Consider the following 25508-nt stretch of genomic DNA (forward strand, 5'->3'; position numbering starts at 1 on the left):
GAGGCCTTATCCCAAACAAAGTGTAACCAGAAACTATGAAAATAAAATTTTCAATTACAGGCTGTCACAAGCAAGGCAAACTGTTGAATGTTCTTTTGGCATACTGGCGTCCAGGTTCCATGTTTTCTGAAAACCATTTGTGATCAAAGTTGACAGTGTTGATAAAGTCATAAAGGCAGCTTGTGTGTTGCAAAATTTTGTGAGATAAAACACTTTGCCTGAAAAGGAGAAGGAGTGCATCCAGTGCTTTTATATTGAGACAGAAGTTTACCAATTACTTCAACACGGTAGGAAGTGTGCCTTGGCAAGTGGATAAAGTTTCAAGAGGGAACTACCGAGTTACTATGAGGACAAGAAATTCCAGGTAACGGACATTGTTCCCCTTCTTCAGTCTTATATGCAAGGTCAAAAATATATCTGGGGAAGCTGAATTATTGCCTGGTGTGATGGCATATTCTTCACGTTGTTTAATTTCTTTTTCATTTTTGTATTTACGAAGATGACTTATTGTTTCATTGTATTACGATTATTCATTTTCTACACATATACTGTATAATCCCGAATACCACCCGCCACCGAATAAGACCCATACCCTAAATTTGAGATGGCAAAATATGGAAAAAATCAAAAATTAAGTAACTTACATACCTATTTAATTTTCTTCAAATATGCCACAAATATAAATTCAAACAGCTTACAATTAATAAAATCATCACAAAAATCATAAATAAAATTGGTCCAATACTCAGATCATTCACAATTCACCGTCGTCATCTGAAGTTTCACCATAGGAACTTTTGTCGCTGGCATCTTTCCATAAATAGTCGTCCTCACTACTGTCCACTGAATTTGAAATTCCACATTTCTTAAAGCTTTTGGACACTAGATCATTGGAAATGTGTGCCCATGTGGTCTTGATCCAGCTGCATATTAGTCCCACTTCAGGCCTCTTCACTCATCCGGTTGGTACTGACGCGTGATCACCATCAGACATCAATTTGGTGTACAACTGTTACATTGCAGTTCTGAAAGGCCGGTTCATGCACACATCCAACGGCTGTAGAATAGAAGTGAGTCCTCTGGGAATTATCGCAAAATCGTTTTTTCCTTTCCTCATCATATCTTTTATGGCGTCAGTTGTATGTTCTCGGTAACTGTTCAACACAAGCAAGTTTCGTTTTTGTAACAAAGCTTCCGGGCGACGTTGACAAACGCACTTCACCCAGTCCCCAACTAATGTACTGTCCATCCAGCCAGACTTATGTGTTCTTTCAATAACACCGGACGGCAAGTTTCCTTTCGGAAGTGTTTTCCTTTTCAGAATCACATATGGAGGGAGTTTGGTTCCATCCGCTAATACACACAACATTACCATGCATCGTTGCTTTTCGTTGCATATACTTGCCTGGTGCTTTTCGTTACCACCTGTTCTGATGGTTACACTTTTAGAACCCTTCGTATCCACTGTATTTTCCAACGGCATTTCAAAATAGACAGGTGTCTGGTCAGCATTCCCAACTTGCGACAGCAAATGAGAATTTTGCTTCCTCAAATAAATAATGTGATGCTGAAAGGCCATTATTTTGTCTTCATATGCCCCAGGGAGACGTTGTAAAATAGACGTATGTCTCCGAATGCACCATCCCTTTCTCCGATAAAAGTTTCGGATCCATCCGCGGCTTGCAGTAAAACCCTGTGTTTTGAGTTCTTTTGTGATCTCTAGTGCTTTCAATTGACACATTTCACTAGAACCACGATATCCTAACCCACGTTTTTCTAACACAAATTTGTGGAGTTGTTCTTCAATTTCCGGAAACACTGCACTCCGCCCGCGGAACGCTCTGCGATCGCCGTTACTTTTTAGAAGTTTTTCCTTCTTCTTCCGCCAATCATGAATACACAATTCATCAATATCACACTTTCTGCCAACTGCACGATTTGTGTATATTTCAGCTTCGCTTACAACTTTAAGTTTCTCACGTACAGTAAATGACCGCAGATGTCAGTTTGAATCCATCGCTTACTATCGAGACAGCACTTTCACGCGACAGATACGGAACTCAAATGTGAGCGAGGTAGACTTCCGTGACCAACCGTCTCGACTCTCGCAAAGTACGATATCCCATGAGATCAGCTATTCGCACACCCAGCATGCCAGCAACACTTGTGAAACAAATGACGATCGAGCATCCGCAGCAGCAGCTTTAATATTTACCCATATTCTTTGATTTACTGTATTTCATTACCTTACATTTCGTGTTTACATGCCACAGTAACCGTATTCAGAAAAAAATCGATCTTGTTTTCTAGAGCGCAACTAAAAATCAATAAGACCTGAATGCTCGTTTACATGTGGTATACTGAGTACGATAACCATATTAAAATCTATTTCAATACTCCATGTAAATGTAGTAAATATTTACGAGAATGAACGGCTTGAATACGACTCGCACCCAAGATGTAGAACCAATATTTTGAGGAAAAAAGTGCGGGTGGTATTCGGGATTATACAGTATGTCCTTTTCCTAAAGTATTTTATAAAAAGTAATTTGTGAATAAATTGTTTTGATAGTATTTACCATTGTTAACATTCATTGTCCTTGGCAATTTCACTCCAAATATCTAGTTTTAATTTAGTCTCCAGATAGTCCACATGATTCACATCGTATAAAACAGGGTACAACCGCATGGCTTCGATAATGTTTTCCTCCATGTCTCAACTACTCAGCTAACTATGTGACACGTGCGCAGGAAACTGTGTTTTGAAGACTGCACATGGTAGTCTGAAGTAGGTGCTGAACCGGTCTGCTCTGCTCTGACCTGCCCTGTCTGTCAACTTGCAGTGGTGCAATGATTTGTGTGGATTACAAAAATCTGCTCTGTGCTGCTTTAGCTGCTTCGCCTGTGTCCCAATGTGCGCCCGGCCTAATACTTGGTTCAAACACCACAAACAATGCATGAGACCTGGAAATACAGGAAGGTATCAAATACACTTCATTATGATTAGGCAGAGATTCAGAAACCAGGTGTGGATTGCAAAAATTTACCAGCACCAGACGTGGACTCTGACCACAACTTGTTAGTCATGAAATGCCATCTGAAGTTGAAGAAATTGAAGAAAGGAAGGAATGCAAGGAGATGGGATCTAGACAGATGGAAAGAAAAGAGTGGGAGAGATTTTTTGCAAAGAACACATTGCACAAGGACTAAATGAAAAGTCTGAAGAAAACACAATAGAGGAAGAATGAACAGTTGTGACGAATGAGATCAGTAAAACTGCTGAAGAAATGTTAGGAAGGAAGGAAAGAGCAACTAAGAATGAATGGAAACTCAGGAGATACTACTGACTAATGAATAAAGAAAATACTAGAATGAAAAAAATGAAGAGGGCAGAAGAGAATACAGGCGATTAAAGAATGAAATGGATAGAAAGTGCAGAACAGCTAAGGAAGAATGGCTGAAGAGGTGCAAGGATGTTGAAGGTTGTATGGCCCTAGGAAAGGTAGATGCTGCCTACAGTAAAATCAAGGAAACATTTGAAGAAAGGAAATCTAGGTGTATGAATATTAAGAGCTCAGATGGAAAACCACTTCTAGAGAAAAACGACAAGGCAAAAAGATGGCAGGAACATATCCAACAGTTGTATCAAGGTAAAGACATAAATAATATGGTTCTGGAACAAGAAGAGGCTGTCGATGGTAATGAAATGGGAGACCCACTTTTGAGGTCAGAATTCGACAGAGGTTTGAGAGACCTAAATAGGAACAAGGCACCTGGAATTGATGACATTCCCTCTGAATTACTGACTGCATTAAGAAGAACCATTACGGCAAAGTTATTCTATTTAGTGTGTAAGATGTATGAGACAGGAGAAGTGCCATCTGATTTTCAGCAGAATGTTATACCTATTCCCAACAAAACCGGTGCTGACAAGTGTGAAAACTACCATACCATTTGTTTAGTAATTCATGCCTGCAAAATTATAACACATATTTATTTACAGAAGAATGGAAAGACAAGTTGAAACAGAGTTCAGAAAAGATCAATTTGGCTTCAGAAGAAATGTAGGAGCAAGTGAAGCAATCCTGACTTTACATCTGATCTTAGTGGATCGTATTACGAAGGACAAGCCCACATACTTGGTGTTCGCAGATCTAGAAAAGGCATTTGAAAATGTTGATTGGACTAGGCTATTTGAGATTCTGAAGATGATTGGGATCAGATATCGAGAACGAAAAATGATCTACAATCTGTATAAAAATCAGTCTGCAGTGAACAAAATCAAGGGCTTTGAAAAAGAAGCAGCAATCCAGAAAGGAGTAAGGCAAGGCTTTAGTTCCCCCCCCCCCCCCCAACCAAAAAAAAGTTTATATAGAACAGACAGTAAAGTAAATCAAAGAAGAATTCGTAAAGGGAATCACAATCCAAGGAGAGGAAATCCAAACCCTGAGACTTTCCAATTATATTGTTATTTTATCTGAGACTACAGAGGATCTGGAGAAATTGCTGAATGGTATGGACGGAGTCTCGGGTAAGGAGTACAAGATGAAAATAAACAAGTCCAAAACAAACGTAATGGAGTGCAGTCAAACAAAGTCAGATAATGCAGGTAATATTAGATTATAATAGATGAAGTCTTAAAGGAAGTAGATGAATTTTGTTACTTGGGTAGTAAAATAACTAACAATGGCAGAAGTAAGGAGGACATAAAATGCAGACTAGCACAAGCAAGGAGGAGCTTTCTTAAGAAAAGAAATGTTCTCACTTTGAACACTGATATAGGAATAAGAAGAAAGTTTTTGAAGACTTTCATATGGAGCATGGCATTGTATGGAAGTGAAACATGGATGATAACTAGCTCAGAAAGAAAGAGAATAGAAACGTTTGTAATGTGGTGTTACAGAAGAATGCTGAAAGTGAGATGGATAGATCGAATCACGAATGAAGATATAATGAATCGAAATGGTGAGAGGAAATCAATTTGGCTACATTTGACAAGAAGAAGAGATAGAATGATAGGACACACCTTACGATACCCAGGACTTGTTCAGTTGGTTTATGAGGGAAGTGTAGGCAGTAAGAATGGTAGGGGTAGACCAAGGTATGAATATGACAAGCAGATTAGAGGATGTGTAGGATGCAGTAATTATAGAAATGAAAAGGTTACCACAGGATAGGCTGGCATGGAGTGCTGCATCAAAACAAGTCTTTGGACTGATGGCTCAAACAACAAGTGTATATTCTAGAATACACAGACATAGGTCTATGTGGACAAAGTGTCAAACTACAAGATGACATCATAAACAGTGTACCAGTATTATTCGCCATTGGTAACACATTCTTGTTCTTCCTGATCTTTTCCCCAATTACCTGAAGTTGGTCCTCTGTATGAGTTAAGCCCAGTTTTACGATCGGATGCCTTTCCTGACACCAACTCAGTGTTCCTGCTTGTTTCTGTGGTGGTACGTAGTTTGACGTGTTGTATGTTTATGAAGATGTGTACTAAGAACGAACACAAACACTGAGCCAGAGGAACTAACCAGACGCAGTTAAAATTCCCGGCCAGGCTGGGAATCGAGTCCAGGACCCTCTGAACCGAAGACCAGTATGTTAACCATTCAATCAAGTTGGTAACATGATATACTACAATATTTTCATTTAAGGTACTGATAGTGATAAGTAAGTTACGGTATCCACAACTTATTCTACCAAATAATATTGTACCTTTATATTTTACCTTTAATAGGCCTACTGAAAACCACACATATAATGGTTAACTAAATCTGTACTTTTCAATACTCGCATTCATTATGATGCTGTGATAATTACTGTACAATTGAATTACCTAACTTCATTTCTTTTTCCGACACTAAAGCTGTTGGAAGCACTATAATCGGGCAATTCATTTAGGCTACCATTAAATACAGAAGTAAAGTTGGATTATTTCACTAAGAATTTGAATGACATTGGACTATCAGGCTACCATTAAATACAGAAGTAAAGTTGGATTATTTCACTAAGAATTTGAATGACATTGTACAATCAGGCTACCATTAAATACAGAATAAAGTTGGATTATTTCACTAAGAATTTGAATGACATTGTACAATCAGATAGTGTCTCTATAAACAACAGATCAATAATGCTGCAGACAATAATTTCACAATACTCTAACAGGAAGACTAGATGTTAGCAAATCTGGTAAGAGACTGAACTAAAATTAAGACAGCCCAAATCTATTTACAACTAAAATTTGAGTGAGGTTAATTTGGAACAATTAACTAGCTTATGCATTTCTAATTTAGTTAATAGATCACTTGGCAACTACTCGACACAGCAACTGAAGTATCTGTATAATACAAAAAATAAGAGTTTTGTCTGTACATTGCTCAGAATTTAAAAAGAATGGTATTTCTATATCAGTCATGTCCACCGTAACAAGGAAATGCGTACGTATGCGCATCATGAAAATCGGCTGAAGAGAATTTAATCGGTATGTAAAGTCGGGGAATGAACCACTACAATCTAGGCTATAAATAATTTTATTCACGCTGAGTGAAATGGTAGTTTAGGGGAAGGCCTAAAATTTAATTCCCAGATATTTATGTTATTAGTGGTCCTATTGATAAATACTAAAGTTATATAGAAATACATTTCTGAACATTTATACCTTATACATTTTTACTGTACCAGCTATGATAATAGAGACATTCAAGAATTTGTATTTTTCTTGCTAAGTCCATATCAACGCCAAGCCACGAGAAAATGGGTAAAGAGAATTTAATGAAAATCAGTACCATAGAGTCGGGGAATAATAACTACACTCTAAGCTATAAATAATTTTATTCACCCTGGATGAAATGATAGTGTAGGAGAAGGCACCTAAAATTTAATTTTTAAATACCTATGTCATTGGTCCTATAGAAAAGTACTACATAACAAAAGTTATAGAGAATACAATTTCCGATTATTTATGTTTTATTCAGTTTTACCGTACCAACTATGATAAGAGTGGTATTTCAGAGTCAGAAGAAAACCAAATGTGATGGCCTACAATGTTGAAAGCTCATAAAATTGAACAACATTAACATTACATCTACCATTGTTTGTTGTGATATTCTTTGTCTCTTATACTACCACTCATCTCCGATAGATGGGATTACTGCTGTGTACATAGTATAACAGCCTACCTGAATACTGACAGGAAACAGCTGGGGAGTTAGATAACTTTCTTCTTTGGCATGCCATTTCTCTGGTTCATACACTTTCTGATACTCTGGTACGTACCACACTGGTTCATCTTAGTATTCCAGCTATTCGATCCCTACTCTGACGTGCTGATTGGAATGATCATTGTGCGCACTTAACGGTATAATGGCAGAGGCTCACTTACGACCTGGTCTAGAATTACAATTTTGGCCTATTCAAAATTATAGCACCACAATACACTAAATAACTCAAAGTTCAATCCTGAAAAAGAGCCGTTTCTTAAGAAAAACTTCTTGCTCTTCACTTTTATTAAATTCTACATTTATTTTATTCCAAATTAGCAGCGAAAAGGGGATTCTCCTCTGGCTTAGAGGAAAACATTTCCTCCAAGTCCAATAGTTCCCCCCCCCCCGCCAGTGTAGTGAATTGAGATTTTCCCACTTATTGGGTATTTCTATTAAACAGATGAGTAAAACGGCACAGTTTATGCTCTGGAACACTACACTATTTGCCCCCCCCCCCCCCCCCCCCGAAATTACAGTGTTCATGGGTCACAACTGTCTGCGGGCCTGGTCATTCCAGCTCTGGGACTTTGGACTGTTAAATTGGCAGCGTAGTAATGTTCGTTAAAATGAGAAAATATGTGGTTTTTCATTTGATTGAGTATTTCATATGATAGCATTGCTTTTAATCGCGACATTCCTACTGGCGACATTGTAATTACCTATGTTGATTTCACCACTAAGACAGTCTTTCTGAGGATGTAAAAAAAAAGCAGGTGGAAAGTGAGTGTCTGCCATTATAATGAAAACTCCCCAACATGATTGTGACTGATGGTAGGCAAGAGGGCCTACCATTACAGTGAAAATTCCCTAACCCAATCTTCACATAACAAAAGATGTTTGGTGATTTCCCCATCGCGTTTCTAGGGTAACATTAAGAGCTATGCAATTTAATACAATCTTACTCACAATGTGTACACTAACTAACCTAGAATTCTGTGTACAATGTAGAACTCCATAGCAAAGCACGGATACATCAGTTAGTATAAGATATGACAAAAGGAAAGAGTTAAGACTATCCATGCCCTCGATGCAGTTACTGAGTTTAAAATTAGTGTGCTGATTGTTCCTTTACGGGGAAAAGCAAGGGAATTATCAACTCCTCTTAATTCTAATCATAAGTAGAATGTGAAATTTATAGAGATATAACCCCATTATCACACAGGCTAAAAATAATGGAGAAAGTTATAGACAAAGGACTGAGGGATATAACAGAAACACAGTTAGAGGAAGAACAATATGGCTTTAGACCAAGTAGATCAACAATATCTATATATATAAAATAGCTTGTCCTGACTGACTGACTGACTGACTGACTGATTCATCATCGCCGAACCAAAACTACTGGACATAAAGAAATGAAATTTTGGGGATATATTCATATTACGATGTAGGTGCTCGCTAAGAGAGGATTTTTGGATATTCCGTCCCTAAGGGGGTGAAAAGGGGGGTGAAGTTTTAAAATGAGTGTGTCTATATCTAAAAACTTTAAAAGTTTACAGATGTGAAAATTGGTATTTAGAATCTTCTTTAAAAATAAACAAACACGTATTTTTTTTGTTTTCAGACAATCCCAATAGGAGGGGTGAAAAAGGGTGAAAAAGGGTGAAAAAGGGGTTGAATGCCTTTAATCAGGATACCGGTACTTATATCTCAGAAACTGAAGATATTACAGACCTCAAAATTGGTACTTTTGATCGCTTTCAAAAATAAAGAAACACATATTTTTTTGTTTTTGGAAAATCCAATTAATGCGAGGGTGAAAAGGGGGGTGAATTTTTAAAATGAGTGCATCTATATCTCAAAAGTTTTAAAGTTTAGAGATGTAAAAATTGGTATTTAGAATCATCATTAAAAATAAAGGAACACCTATTTTTTTGTTTTCTGAAAATCCCAATAGGAGGGGTGAAAAGGGGTGAAAAGGGTGTTGAATGCCTTTAAAGAGAATACATATCTCTTAGAAATTGAAGATATTACAGACCTAAAAATTGGTGTTTGGGATCTCCTTTAAAAATAAACACGTATTTTTTTGTTTTTAGAAAATCCAATTAATGGCAGGGGTAAAAGGGGGGTTATTTTTTAATATGAGTTTATAGATGTAAAAATTGGTATTTAGAATGTCCTTTAAAAATAAATTAATACATATTTTTTTTGTTTTCGGAAAATCCTAATACGAAGGGTGGAAAAGGGTGAAAAACAGGTTGAATGCCTCTAATGTGGCTACTTTTATTTCAGAACCTGAAGATATTACAGACCTGAAAATTGGTATTTGGGATCTACTTTAAAAATAAAGAAAAAGGTATTTTTTCGTTTTTGGAAAATCCATATATGGGGGGTGAAAAGGGGGGTGAATTTTTATAATGAGTGTATCTACATCTTAAAACTTGAAAAGTTTACAGATGTAAAATTTGGTATTTAAAACCTCCTTTAAAAATAAAGAAACATGTATTTTTTTGTTTTCGGAAAATCCCAATAGGAGGGGTGTAAAAGGGTGAATAATGGGTTGAATGCCATTATTTTAATTAAGCTACTGATATCTCAAAAATGAGGATGTTACAGACGTGAAATTTGATATTTGGATTCTGCTTTAAAGTAAAGAAACACGAATTCTCGAAAAATCCAACCAACGGGGGGAGGGGGGGTGAAAGAATTGAAAAATTGACTTAATTGTATGAGAATACTTACATCTAATAAAAACTAAAGTTGTTACAGACGTGAAAATTGGTATTTGGATCTCCTTTAGAAACAAAGAAAACCGCGGTTTTTTTTGGGGGGGGGATCATCTTGGGGGGCGGGATTGAAAAGGAGTTGAATTCCTTTCATGAGGTCACACAAATCAAAAACTGAGGAAGTTAGAGTCGTGATAATTGGTATTTAGAAGATCCTTTACTATTAAAGAAACAAGGTTTTTGCCGGAAAATTCAATTGTGGGGGGGGGGGGGCAGGAGTGTGAAAGGAAGTGAAAAAAGTGAATTATTTTTATGGGGATACTTATATCTCAAAACTGAAGGTAATAGACGTGAACATTGGTGTTTGGAATCTCCTTTAAACATAAAGAAACATGCCTTTCCGTTATTTTTGGGGGGGGGGGGGGGTAAATAAACTTAACGGCGGTGGGGTGTAAAAGGTGAGAATAGTTGATTTTACTGTTCATAATGTACTTATAAGGAGCCTCCATTGCTCAGGTGGCAGCGCGCCTGCCTCTCACAGCTGGGTTATGTGGTTCAAATCCCGGTCACTCCATGAGACATTCGTGCTGGACAAAACGGAGGCGGGACTGGGTTTTCTCCGGATACTCCGGTTTTCCCTGTCGTCATTCATTCCAGCAACACTGTCTAATATCGTTTCATTTCATTTGTCATTCATTATCCATTGCCCCAGAGGAGTGCGACAGGCTTCGGCAGCCGGCACAATTCCTATTGCCGCCGCCAGATGGGGGCTTTATTCATTCCATTCCTGACCCTGTTGAATGACTGGAAATAGGCTGTAGATTTTCGATGTACTTATTCTGATCATAAACCGATCATTTTTTATCTTTCCTGGGTTCGTTTTCAAGAGCCATCTTTTTCTTCGGAGAACGTTCTTAGATTACAGTAGGTTCTCCTGGCATATAAATAAAAATTTAAACACCTTTGAAATAAACGATAGGAATAAGATTGACCATCCAATTGTTCACCTCTATAATAAGGTCAACAATGCACGGAATATGTCATTCGTATCACCAGAAATCCCGCACACTTGGCTACGCGCGACAATGGTGCTGGTCACATTGTTAACAATGACAGTGGCAGCAGATGTAATTTACCGCCAAGTAGCGGTCTTGCATCTTGCTATGGGGTCCAGAACATCTATAATAATAATAATAATAATAATAATAATAATAATAATAATAATAATAATAATATTCTGGACCATCGTCAAATGTGCAGACCGCGCTGGAAACGGGTCCTGGACGGGTAATGACTAAGAATGCAGTCCAGCCGCGGGTTCAGTACCGCCAAGGCACCCAAGAGGACACCACGGTGGATCTCCTCAAGGATTTGATCCATAATAAAAATTCTTATAGGAAGAGATGGCAAAGATTTAGGGACCCAACTGACTGGGTGGAATACCTGGACCTAGCCCGGGAAGTACGAAATCGATTGCTGGAAAGAAAGATTGAAAAATGGGAGGAAACTTGCCGTAATCTATTAGAAAACGAGTCAGATCGCGAATTTCGGTGGATTATATATAAAACAATAAGCATTCAATTATAAATTTCAGTATAATACCGTAGCGAAGCACGGGTATCTTGCTAGTTCTTAATATTTACAGTGTGAACGATAATGGAAAAACATTTAGAAAAGAACAAGGAAATCATCTTTGTATTTTGGATTTGGAAAAAGCTTATCATACAGAATTTAACATATATGGGAGTGCCTACTGAAGAGGAATGTACCAAAATCATGTTGTATCATGAGAGTAAAAGCAGTGTACAAGTGGGGAGTGATGACTCTGAAACATTTTACACAAAAAAAGGTCTCATGCAAGGCAGTGCACTGTTGCCATTATTGTTTATTATACTGATGGATGAAATCATAAAACGTGTAAAACAGAGTATCAGTAGTGATGAAGTGAATGCTTTGGTATTTGCAAACGATGTGGTGATTTGGAGAAGGGGAGAAAAGGAAGTACAAAGAAGACTAGACGTTTGGAATAGTAATTAGTAAAAAGAAAACTATAGTCATGCACAGTGGAAAAGAGAAAAAGAGAAGCCAAGTGAACATAGACAGAGAACGGTTAGAGAATGTAGAACAGTTTACATATCTGGGTAGCATTATTAATGGAAGTAATGAAATCAACCCTGAATCAACTAAGTGAAGGTACCGTACAACATTTTATCATCAAGTCAGAAAGCTTATATGGGATGACGAAGTACCCAAGAGAACGAAATTAACATTATATAAACAGTATTTCATACCAATTGTAACCAATTGTGCACTGGTAACTAATAAGAGACAAGAGAGTAAGATCCAAGCAGCAGAAATGAATTTGTTATGAACATGGTTAAAAAGACAAGAAGACATAGAATTCAAAGTATTAAAATCAGAGAAGGGCTAAATATGAAACCGTTAGTACAGAAGATACAGAAAGCAAGACTGAGATAGTTCTGACATGTAAAAAGAATGAGAAAGGAACAGGTAGCAAGAAGGGAATTGGAAAGAGAAGTTAAAGGAAAGAGACCAGTTGGAAGACCGAGAAGGTGGATGGATCAAATTTGGAAGGACATTAGAGAAGCTGCATTGCATGTGGTGGAAGTAATGGAGCAGGAAAAGTAGGAAGGACAAAAAGGAGCGGAGGAGGCTTGTTAACCACACCCGGGGGACTCGAGTGGGACAATGATGATGATGAGTAGAACAGGAATAGTTTGAGTCCTTTATAGAGTGAAAGTATCTACTACAGAAAAGAAAAGGCAACAAAAGGTGTGAAAATGAGATTACCTAGTCTTCATGAATATGTCATTGGAGTCAGGAGAAACAGGAGCCGACAAGGAAAGTCAGATTGAAAAGACAAAACAGAAAAGAGGCTGGCAATGCAAAGCTGGAATCAGTTGGAAACCTGTTTGTGCCACTGCACAGTCACAAGGAGTCATATAAGAATGTTTTTCTCTTCCAACTGGACCTAATTTTGACACCAGCATATTACCCAGAACAGAAGAAAGGATGTTAATATGTTAATCCTAATTATCAAATGAGAGCCAAGTGCCTAAGTTTAATAGCAAGCTCCTCTATATGACATAGGCCTGTGATTATGAAGATAGAGGAACAGTAGTGACTACTGCAGATGATAGTCTACAAATCCCCCTTTGAATTTAAACACAGGGGTAGGAAGACTACTTTGCAAGTTACCATTTCTCCCTTCTAAAATACCACATAAAAATCCACAAAGTGTAATATTAATGGGTAGGGATCTAAATCATGATAAAAGCATAAATAAGGAAGTGTTTTATTTTCTTTATTTTTTCTTATTAGGAGCTGGACTTAGACTGTGAAACACTTCATGGAATGCCATCCCTTTACCAACTTTTTTTTTTTTTTTTTTTTTTTTTTTTTTTTTTTTTTTTTTTTTTTTTTTTTTGTAATCTCCCCTGAATTGTATGTCCCAGGACCTAAACTTCGTACCTTTACATGTACATGTCAAATCTAGAGAAATTTTAAGGAGAAAAGAACCTTACCTGAGATAAGTCTCTTCTTGCCTTAAAGATATTCGCTAGCGGAGATAAATTCGTATCTGCTCATCTATAGAATACATGATCAGAATGGAAAAACCTCTACTTTAACACTCATCAGTTTTATCTTTTATTTATAATAACCACGATCCTCGCGTTTTACGCCTGGTAGGCAATTTAGAAATTTGGACCGGCAGCAATATGTCAATCCCTTTCCATTTACCACGACTTACCATCAGCCGAAATGGTTTATAACTACCGCTTATCGCTTATAACGCCACATGTGTGTGTCTGCGGAAACAAGCACCGAATACAGCGCATTCTGGAAATATAAAACTCTTCTTTTTTTTTTTTTTTTTTTTGTATGAGCTATGCGGATACGTCATGCGTGATAAATTGAAATGAGGTGTAGCCGACAGAAAAATATTCAGTGAGTTGTACTCATAGGACAATAATAACAGAATGAATTGAAGGAGAAAACCCTCTAAGTTTATTAACTTACCCGCAAGCAGGTTTAGATATTTTTAGAGACTATAAGAGCATGTGCTTTGCTGATTGATTTCCTATTTGTCTTACAAGCTCGCGAAAATGATAGGTGCGTTATGAACGAAAGTTTATACTCTTCAGTTATGTTCTTATTGGAATATATTAATGGTACACCTAGAGGATTCCTTCGCGATTCATACAGGTAACAGCATAAACAAGTACGGCTACGGCGTATTTTAGGTTTCTCTCAGGAACAAAAATAATCGCGATCGTATTTGGTCATGACGAGATGCTAAATAACAGTGCAGCCAACCGATTATTCACGAAACTTGAGATCTAGTCTTAAACTTATATACAACACAATATTAATTATTTCCTTATAAAACAAGCAAGTTCATTTGATGATGAGGTCAATGTCCTTGTTCCGCTAGAAATCCCGCGCACTTGCTCATGCGCGACGATGGCGCTGGCATTAATAATTAAAAGTGGCAATAATAGCGGCAGAGGCAAATGTGTAAATGAATATAACGCAATTTGCTGGATTTGTAATGAAAAGTTGATTTTCTATTAAGCTATTCGCTCCACGACCTTCTATTACAGCGGCGACTGAAATTATAAGCATCCAGATTGGAACTCCATGACTACAAATCCTATGGGAAGAATACTACAGCAACATATGAGAGATAATGATCTCGGTGTCTACGCCCCAACTGAACCTACTACCGGTAAATGTCCAGCTCTTATAATGATCCTTGATCCAGCTTGAGTTCGTCGAACCGATGTCATTGACATTACGGTCTCTAAATGTTATAACATGATCATCGACTTTATAGTTCATAATGCTCTTGATTAAGATCACAAAACCATTATTTTCAATCTTTCCTGGATTCGATTTCAAGAACCATCTTTTCCAGTACAAAACTTGACCGTGCGGTCAGGGGCGCGCAACTATGAGCTTGCGTCCGGGAGATAGTGGGTTCAAATTCCACTGTCGGCAGCCCTGAAACTGGTTTTCCGTGGTTTCCCATTTTCATACCAGTCAAATGCTGGGGCCGTACCTTAATTAAGGCCACGGCCGCTTCCTTCCCATTCCTAAACCTTTCCTATCCCATCGTCACCATAAGACCTATCTGTGTCGGTGCGACGTAAAGCACAGATTATCGTTGCATATAAACAAAAATTTTAATACTTTTGAAATAAACAGTAGGAATGGTATACCGCGCCATTGTTCACCTCTATAACAAGGTCAATAATGCACGCAAAGGCTCCGTTGGCAATGTTGACTACTTGTGAGAAATTTGCCGGTAGGATTTCAGTACATCCCGATCTACATGAAACAAAGTCAACCTGTACCGCAGTGGCGTATACTGAGGGCTACCAAGGCTATCAGTGAAGCCCAAACCTCAACTGAGAAGTCTAAATCACATTTTAATGTAAAGCATCTGACACGTTGTTCCATTTAAATAAAACTTCAAAGCAGTGAGAAAAAACGTCGCACGTATTTCTGACAGCAAGGAATCGGAAACTGATATTGCAGCCCAGACTCTCATCCCTCTCCCCTCGACTCTCCCGCCATGGCTCGCTGCTGTATATCACATAATCTCGTAGGCTACGCATAGGAGCAGTGACCGGGGAAAAGAGGTGTGCAAGGCTTCGGTTCGTCAGATCGCCACTGCTAACTACAGTATTAACCACGGTTACTAGACTGCAACTACCAACGCCCGAAGACGTCCAGCGCCTCATCACCCAAGGGATATACCTCAACGACCGACATCTCAGGATAGAACCGTCCCGCTCTCCGCCCCCAACTCCTAACCAACATAAATCACCCCGTCACCGCACACGCCCCCGGCCTGCACCCCCTCAGCAACCTCCCAGTCCACACTTCCGCTTTCCACCATCTTCACCCAGCAACTATCCACCACCCCCACCTGCAATCTTCCCACTACCCCCTCCTCCATCTAACCTCTTAAGACTCCTACTCACCTCCCTGGTAAATTTCTCCTCCCTGTATCACATCCTAGCACTTTACATCCTCCCTCCACCTCACGAAACCCGTCACTTCATCACACCACCATACGCAACCTGGTTGTAAACTCGCTCATGTAACTCTCATAAACATCTATAAAGCTCTGTATATATGTATGTATCTTTGTCAATAAAGCACAACAAATGTAAATCTGTCAATAAAGCGCTAGATAACCTACACTTCCTTTATCCCATCTCCTTTACTTATTCAAACCACCTTTTCCCCATCTCCCTCTTTTTTCACTCCTTCTCAACCCCGTCATCTCTCCTGGCCAGAGAGAGGGCGACACCCTCTAGGTGGCCCGCCCCACCCCATCAGGGTGGGGAATGAAAACTTGCAAAGTAAGTGCGACGCATTGCCCATCGATTTGAGGTGCTCGCGCGCCTAGGGGGGATGTCTTGGGTTTGGTGAGCTGCTGCGCCAGTTTTCCTTTCTCGTTCCTACCCAGAGTATGTAGCCTACTAGGCATACCGTACTTTCCCTAACATGTCTAAAATACAACAATATAATAATAGTACACGACCTAAAGGCCGGTCTCCACTGATTAACACTTAACAACAACATGTTAAATGTTAACTGGTGACACCATCAACATGTTAAATGTTGAATACTGTTTCATTTAACGTTGTGTCCACACTTAATAAACATGTTAAACTTGACTTTCTTTGTTGATATATAGGTAGTTCATCATATTAATTTGCGGTAATCCATTTAGGTGGTGTCTAGTATTTTCAAACAAGGAGAATGGACTCAGATGAAGAGGATTTGGCCTTTGTTATTGCCACTGTTACTTCTTGTTATGATTTAGAAATGCAGTTTTATTAGGCACATTTCCTCCCCTCTTCTTGCTCATTGCTTCAAAAGCAAACCACTTTGAAGTATAAACTTTGTCACCTCGCCCCCCCCCCCCCACTTTTCTGTTTTTTTTGCAATTCTCGATTGTACTGGGAGCGGAGGGACACTAGTTGTTTTTCGATGCACTCGCGGGAATAATTATAGATAATTTCGAGTTCCTGGAAACTGTCGGCTTTCTTCGCTTTATCTCTGTATTCGTTTGGTGAGACATCCCACAAGCAATGCCTTTCAATGATATCATTAATTAAGTCTAGAGTAATCTTCTTGCTTCTAGTCCGGCCCCGCGGTCTAGGGGAAACGAGTCCCCCTGTCACCCGACTGCCCCAGGTTCGAGTCCCGGCCGGATCAGGGATTTTTAATTGTAATTGATTAATATCCTTGGCCTGGGGACTGGGTGTTTGTGTCGTTCTTAACTTTCCTTTCCTCGCATTCAACACTTTACACTTCCGCCATTTACAAAATACTCGCATGTTCCTCACATATGGTGCAAGTAGGGGCAAAAGATCTTTCTAGGTCGGCGCTCCGAACAAATAGCATTTTAAAATAAAATAAAAAATAAATAAAATCTCCTTGCTTCACTCCATTTCTGACTATATATTTTAGAATAGAGCAGAGAGAACGACACACGCTAGCGTGCGTGCCCGTACTGTATTTGTAGCTGATAACAAAGAGGATGAGTGTTGAGAAGTGTTTTAACTATAATCCTACTTCACGAGAAGCACGTCGTTTGCGTCGTTTGGGCTATCTGTTGGCATGGAAACAGCACGGAAGTTGCCGAAGCTGTGCCGATATCTCCAAACAACGAATTGACTTGACATGTTTTCCACTTGGAGCGGAAAACACGCCAACATGTTAAAAGTGTTAACCTCAACATTCTGAGTTAACATGCAAAGTCAATTGGAACACACAGTCACAATATACATGTCAATTGTAACATGTTAAATTTAACATGTTGGTGTTAAATGTTTATCAGTGGAGCTACACGCATAACTGATGGCGCACCTACCGGTACTCCTCCGCTGAGGAGTAGGAATTAAATAACTTCCTTCCTTCCCTCATTGCCCATGATAATAACACTCCAGGTTTCTAATTTGGGAAGAATTTCTCCAGAAACAATCTCGAGGCCGAGACATATCCCGTTTATCTTCTCGTGATAGTCTCCTGTCCTTTTACTTTCGAATACCAGGAGACCACCATCCTTTGGCACCGATCAGCCCTTGTACTAGTAGTTATTTTTAACCGTTATAGTTAACGAATATTTGTCGGTAACTTTTCCAGTTGCAACCGTTAACCAAAAATGTCTACTAAGTCCATCCATAGTTTCCACTCGTAAACAAAACATATGCGGTACCGGTACCCTACGTCAAGAAATCTACAATGCGGTATGAAGATTTCATCTCTCAGATAAAGGTAAATTAAAATTATTTGCAATTCGCAAAAGAACCTGAATCTGTTATATTTTTGTTATGATAATATTACTGTTGCGTTTAAATATCTATGGAAATTGACAAGAAGAAAACAATAAAATTAATAGCCTATAGCAAAGTGTGATAAGAAGTGGTACGTGACGGTTCCTAGGCCTATTTCTTGGTATGAATTGCGAAACTATTTGGCTTCATGTTTATTTTTTGGTTGTGCCAGGTTGTGCTCTCCTCGCTGTTGCCTTCGTTTCATGACTGTGGGCGGGACGAGCTTCCGATCAGCTGTTTAACCCGAAGAACTACAGTACTGCGGGCAGCTGGATTGTGTCGGCCCGTGCTGCTATTCGTTGTCTATTCTTGGTCTTCTCTCTTTCCTCGGACTACCGGTACTTTAAAAAAAAAAAAAAATGCTGCCATACAGTAGAAGCATTTGTGTGGGATTAAGACGATGTTTATCTCTTTCAAGATACTCTGTAATTTCATTGAGAAATGTGACATTATCAGTGCAGTTGCATAATAAAGACAATTCTGGTAAGTACAATATGATAATGGTATGTCATATTTGATTAGGACTACCGTTGACCCTTCGCGAAAAATAGGTTAGGGATCCATAGATCTGCTAAAATGTGAAAGTGACCCAGCGACAGAAATAAGGTTACGGGCGAACTTCATAATTTGAAATTGCGGTTTTCGTATTTTCAGTGAAGTTGGCAGCTTTGTGGGCACACATGATGCGAGCTCTAACGGAGACTATAGTAAACTTGCCTTCATGACTTCTAACCGAAGCCGGCCAATAGTAACACAGAAAATTGTTGCATACCTCACATTTTCAGTCTCCGTTTTTACTCCTCTATATGAGTAAGAATGCTTCTATGGGCCGGTGACTGGGCAGAGGACGGATGGCCACGGCTTTACTGTGCATTCGGGAGACGGAGAGGGTTTTCCGTGTTTTTCCATTCTCCTGCACTAAGGCAGATGGCGTGACAGTTCCTAGTATAGGGTACAGTTGCCAACCCCCTCACCTTCTGAACACATCGCCATCACGACCACAAATCTCCTGGTCTGAGAGACGGTATCACCGTGTAAGAGGTCTGCCTCCACCTTCAGGGGAGGAATGAGTACAATTTAGTAGTGGTAGTATGCGCAGGTTGATGGGTCCCTGGCTAGCATAAAGGAAGGATCTCTCTTCTGCATCTCTCCTGTATGCTACTTCAGATATAATTTCACACCATTTTTTAAAATATGCTTTTTCACTCCCAAAGGGTCAACTTAAGTACCACTCCGGCTTTACTGTTGTTCTATAAAGCGTTTGTTCTCTTAGAGCATTAACTAAAAATATATTTCACACCGTCTGTTACATACCATGCACACACATTGCACAGATGGTTCGTGGGAACCAGGTTGGGTACACAGTTTGTGGTGGAAGCTCTGTAGCCTATAGCTTGTTCATAGCACTTTTCAGTTCTTTGTTTGGTCCATTTCAACTTTGATTTATCATTGCATCTCTTGTGAAGAATGCCAGTTTCAATTTCTGCCTACTTCCTCTTTCTCATCTGGAGTTCCTGCCTTATGGAAGGCAACTGCAGTTTGAATCGTAAATCTTCAACTAAGGAAGTTTCTGTTGCTAGCTCACATACCAGTCTTGAGAGTGAGATTTTAGCAGTGGTGGTTCATGCATGAAGGGCTTTTGGGCACCTCCCCCACTGCCTTTTCCTAAACATTTAACGTTATTTCACTCTGTAATTGATTACATAAAGGGATGGACAAATGTAGTGAAGTCCAACTTATGTGTGCACGATTCAGTTATACAATATTATATTTATTATTTCGGCTGTAAACATTTCACTTTTCTATTTTCAGGGAAATGGCAAAGACCATGGCTGCTGTTCAATAAGCACAATGTTTTCTCTTTAGTCTTGAGGCATTCGGACTGTGGCAGGGGAGCCCTCAGTAGGCCCCTAGAGTTAGCAAGTGTCGGGGTGCTGGAGGAGCCTGGAAGGACAATATGGGCTTGTTAGTGGAAAGAAGAGTGCAGGCGGGTATAAACGCTGAACGGCGGAGCCCTCAGCAACATCACCAACCACTTTACAATGTACCTAGGCTTTTTTCCCCCACGTCTTACATTAATTGTTAGATTAATTCGAAAACATTTTACAAAACAATGAATTCCATTACACTGACTATTTAAACAATTCTATTCTAAAAAGAAGCCAAAATAAATATTCAAAAAGTAATCATAATGTGACGGCACTATTAGTAGGGTGGTTAGATTGTTAAATATGTTTTCATGCTTTGAAATTTAAGCAGGATGACTGAAATTCGGGCGGGCACTGTTTATTTGTTTTCGTGAATGTTGTTATTGTAGTTTGTGATCAGTGAAACAGTGCAGTGCTATACTAGTTGGGATTGCATTAGCTGTTAGCCTGTTAATATGTGTGCATAAATGCCACTGAAGTGTAGTTCATTAATGTAATGCAAGCAGACTTCTATTCAGCTAGTGTCATCCATCGAATTATTATTATTATTATTATTATTATTATTATTATTATTATTATTATTATTATTATTATTATTATTATTATTATTGTTGTTGTTGTTGTTATATTGTGGTGCTGGTCAGTGAAACCTGGACCGATTGGGAGAGGGGGAAGAGATGGCAGCATAGCCTTGCCAGAGTAAAATGTCACGAATCGCCACTGCATTTTAGAGATCCCTATGATTCTTTACCACATCTGAGCTTGCGTTCAGGAGTTAGAGTGTTTGAACCCCACTGTTGGCAGCCCTGAAGATGGTTTTCCCTGGTTTCCCATTTTAACACCAGGCAAATGCTGGGGCTGTACCTTCATTAAGGCCATGGGTGCTTCCTTCACATTCCTAGCCCTTTCCTATCCCATTGTTGCCATAAGACCCCTCTATGTTGATGCAACATAAAGCCAATTATAGAAAAGAAAAAACTTCACCCCCTGGTATCAACCAGTGTTTTATAAAGTTGAGCACATCTATATTCAAAATTCTCATCATTGAAACATTTCTTTTAGAACCAAACCAAACCCCATGGCACTACAGCCCTTGAAGGGCCTTGGCCTACCAAGCGACCGCTGCTCAGCCCGAAGGCCTGGTTTTCCCTGGTTTCCCATTTTAACACTACGCAAATGCTGGGGCTGTACCTTCATTAAGGCCACGGCTGCTTCCTTCACATTACGAGGCGTCATGTGGTCAGCACGACAAATCCTCTCTGCCGTTATTTTTAGCTTTCTAGACCGGGGCCGCTATCTCACCGTCAGATAGCTCCTCAATTCTAATCACGTAGGCTGAGTGGACCTCGAACCAGCCCTCAGGTCCAGGTAAAAATCCCTAACCTGGCCGGGAATCAAACCCGGGGCCTCCGGGTAAGAGGCAGGCACGCTACCCCTACACCACGGGGCCGGGGTTCTGACAAATTGATAATATAACTAGTCTGTAGGCTATGGAAACACTTGCCCATGCTAGATTTTTATTGCAAGATTTCATTAAGTTAAATACACTAACTTGACTTGCTATTACTAGGAGTGGGCCTGCCTAACCAAGCTCAGCTTCCTTATGTCCGGTTCACTGTTTGATACTTTTAGCCATAAGTATGCTTGCTGATGATGATGCTTGTTGTTTAAAGGGGCCTAACATGTAGGTCATCGGCCCTAAACCGTAAGTCTGAAGGGAAGGTCTAAAATTAATTTATCAAAAATCTATGTTATGAGGCGTTCTATTGATAAATACTACATAACTAAAGTTATACAGAATTAAAAGATTTAAATTTCCAATCATTTATATCTTATACATTTTTACCTACCAGCTATGTCAGAGATATTCACGAATTTAGATTTTTGTTGCCATGTTCACATCAGTGCCGAGCCACGAGCAAATGGGTGAACAGAATTTAATGAAAATCTGTATGTGAAGTCTGGGAATAAAGCACTGCATTCTAGACTATAAATTATTTACTCGGGATGAAATGGTAGTTTAGGGGAAGGTGCCTAAAATTTAATTTTTAAATACCTATGTTATTATGCAATTTAATGAAATCTTATTCACAACATGTACACGACTTCATCTAGACTTCTGTATACAATGTAGAATTCCGTAGCGAAGTACAGGTACACCAGCTACTTATTAATACAATGATGAGCAATGCAGAGGACAAATTGGAGCAAATATTCATTTATAGGATGAGGAGTAAGGGATTGGAATAAATTATCAAGGGAAATGTTCGATAAATTTCCAAATTCTTTGTAAACGTTTAAGAAAAACCTAGGTAAACAACTGATAGGGAATCTGCCTCCTGGGTGACAGCCCTAAATACAGATCATTGATGTTTGACTGAACAAAACAGCCTGTAGGTATACAAGAAGTGGAAACAATGTTCAATGAAATTCTCTGCCATCTGGCAGAGTAAATCAGAACATAAACCAGACTACCTGCACATGGTAATTGAGGACCTTCTTCTTGCTGCTGCTTCTTTTGTTGATGAAAAGTCTATTCATATGCCTTATTATTAACCATTAATACTAACCACTGTAAATTACCTGTCTGTTACCAATATGTTAATTTTTCTTTTAAAGGTATCAACTTCAAAAAACTCAGTGATGAAGAATGGGCTCGTAGGCTAAGTGCAGTGGAATATAATGTTTGTCGGTTGGGAGCCACAGAGCATGTAAGAGACTTCCCTAACTGTTTCAGTTAGTAGTGTCATAAATCATTGACAAGCTCTATTAAGCACATAGCTTGCTGTATTGCATGTTTTTTTCCTTTATATCTATTGGGTCCTGTTTATTGGTCCTTAGATTGATGATGGAAATTCATAAGGCATGGTGTACATTTTACCTCCATATTTTTCTCTTAATCTTGTAATTTTCTATGCTGCTTTATATTTTAGCCCTTCAGTGGAGAATACTGCAGTCACAAAGCTGCTGGTGTATATACATGTACCTGTTGTGGATCAAAGCTCTTTGAGTAAGTTTTCAGAAGAACTAATTTGGTATTCTTTAAGTTAGGTACTTGATTTTCCAGAGAATAAACTGATAATAGACCGTGTTGCATGAATAGTTTCCATCATATCATGAAAATATTTATATTTCTAATTAAGTTGGGTCCGTATTCCTGGAATTATATCATAGAAATGTTTGTATTTCTACTCAAGTTAGGTCCTTGATACCTTGAAGTATTGTGAATGATCAGTCCTTTTGGAAATACCTTTGAACCTTTTTCATTACTTTCTGGTCCTGTTTTCTGTCTCCCTTTTCCTATTTTATAGAAATTGTCTTTTTTCCACAATTCATTCTGCTGTAAGATAAAATTTACTTAAAGAGTAGTAACATTTTGTTGCAGTTTTAAATGGAACGTGGTGAATCAGAAGCACTGATTGCAATGAAACGTGGTAGGATGATCAATTACGATATCACAGAACGTCGCTGAATGTCTGCCTTTCTTACATAGGCTCTCTGCAGCCTGACAAAATAAGTGATTCTGAATTGGAATCTGTCAGGTTCTTAATTTGTACTAATTAAAGGGTTTATGTATATAATAAGAGTTTTGTCTGTACATTGCTCAGAATTAAGAAAGAACTGCATTTCTGTATTGGTTGTGTCCACAGTGACTAGGAAATGCACTTTTTAAATTTCCGTCATGTCTGTCTGTTTGTATGTGCATCACCGAAAAATGACTGAAGAGAACTGAATGAAAATCGGTACATAAAGTTGGGGAACAAGGCTGAGTGAAATGGTAGTTTAGGGGAAGGTCTGAAATTCAGTTATCAAAAATCTATGTTATGAGGCATTCTATCGATAAATACTACATAACTAAAGTTATACAGAATTAAAAGAATTCAATTTCCAATCATTTATATCTTATACGTTTTTACCGTACCAGCTATGTTAACAGAGATATTCACGAATTTCGATTTTTGTTGCCATGTTCACATCAGTGGCTAGCCATAAGCAAATGGGTGACCAGAATTTAATGAAAATTGGTATGTGAAGTCGGGGAATAAAGCACTGCATTCTAGACTATAAATAACTTTATTTACTCTGGATGAAATGGTAGTTTAGGGGAAGGTGCCTAAAATTTAATTTTTAAATACCTATGTTATTATGCAATTTAATGAAATCTTATTCACAACATGTACACAACTTCATCTAGACTTCTGTATACAATGTAGAATTCCGTAGCAAAGTACGGGTACACCAGCTAATTATTAATACAATGATGAGCAATGCAGATACTGGAGAACAATGATGTGTGAGCAGTTATATCATCCAGAACCATCTCCTCACAATAGGGTACATGAGTCACCATCTCACAGGGGTTCCTCTGCTTAACGCAGAAGGCACATTGATTGACATGGCAAAAGAACATCACCTTTGAACCTTAAAAGTTTGGAAAAAAGGTCACCTGGTCAGATGAGTTGAGGTACCAATTGGTACATGAGGATGGCAGGCTACGAGCATGTCATCCAGCACGAGACAATGTCCCTCTTGCCAGTAGGTTACAGCTGGTCTCTCACAGTGAACATTACAGGATCGTGCTGTCTGATCATGTCCCTGCATTTTTTTTCCTCCAGCACCTTGCGGGAAACAATTTTGTGTAGCAAAATAATGCATCAGCCCATCACTCCCAAACTGTGGTCGATTGGTTCAATGGACACTCCACTGACATGAGAATGCTTGCTTCATGCCGAATGTCACCCGGCCTATTGAGCACATCTGAGATGCTATCGAGAGGAATCTGTGTGTCCTGGACCCTGCTCTGACCAATTTCTGTGCTTTATGGGAGGTTATGCAGTGGTTATGGATGAGAATGGCTACTTAACACCTTCGATACCTTGTGGAGTCCATGTCGTACCACGTGACTGCCATCACCAGGCCAAAAGGGGACGCTACACACTACTAGCCAGGTGTGTGTGTCTCTAATTCAGTTGCTCATCAGTGTGCATGTTTATATGTAGGTGACCAAGATTTCACTACACAATATTTTAGCTTCCATTGTAAATGAAACAGAAATACTAAAACTAATATTTTGATATATTCATTTACTGTAATTCCAATATAAATGGCCCATTATTTGATAATATAAATTCTCCATTTATATTGGGATTAAGAATTTACTCATTCAGGACATGGGCCGATGACCTTAGATGTTAGGCCCCTTTAAACAACAAGCATCATCATTCAGGACAAATATTTCAGGTTCCCTGTCTGAATCATCTA

At 38.8% G+C, this 25508-nt stretch overlaps 2 protein-coding genes across 2 annotated transcripts in view; one reads left to right on the forward strand and one right to left on the reverse strand.

Annotated features, from left to right (window-relative positions):
• Nucleotides 1–14162, reverse strand: part of LOC136871606 (ankyrin repeat and SOCS box protein 12) — a 73338-nt gene extending 59176 nt beyond the window's left edge. The window contains exon 1 of the mRNA XM_067145062.2: nucleotides 13982–14162. The gene's annotated coding sequence lies outside the window, so the exon portion shown is untranslated. The remainder of the gene's footprint in view (nucleotides 1–13981) is intronic.
• Nucleotides 14163–18490: 4328 nt separating this feature from the next.
• The window catches only part of LOC136857248 (peptide methionine sulfoxide reductase MsrB), a 43875-nt gene continuing 36857 nt past the window's right edge, over nucleotides 18491–25508 (forward strand). The window contains exons 1-3 of the mRNA XM_067135740.2: nucleotides 18491–18801; nucleotides 22866–22957; nucleotides 23180–23256. Of these exons, the coding sequence (XP_066991841.2) occupies nucleotides 18678–18801; nucleotides 22866–22957; nucleotides 23180–23256 (293 nt within the window). The 5' untranslated portion in view covers nucleotides 18491–18677. The remainder of the gene's footprint in view (nucleotides 18802–22865; nucleotides 22958–23179; nucleotides 23257–25508) is intronic.

The sequence above is a fragment of the Anabrus simplex genome, chromosome 1, assembly GCF_040414725.1.
Source record: "Anabrus simplex isolate iqAnaSimp1 chromosome 1, ASM4041472v1, whole genome shotgun sequence".
In the NCBI taxonomy this organism is placed as follows: Eukaryota; Metazoa; Arthropoda; class Insecta; order Orthoptera; family Tettigoniidae; genus Anabrus; species Anabrus simplex.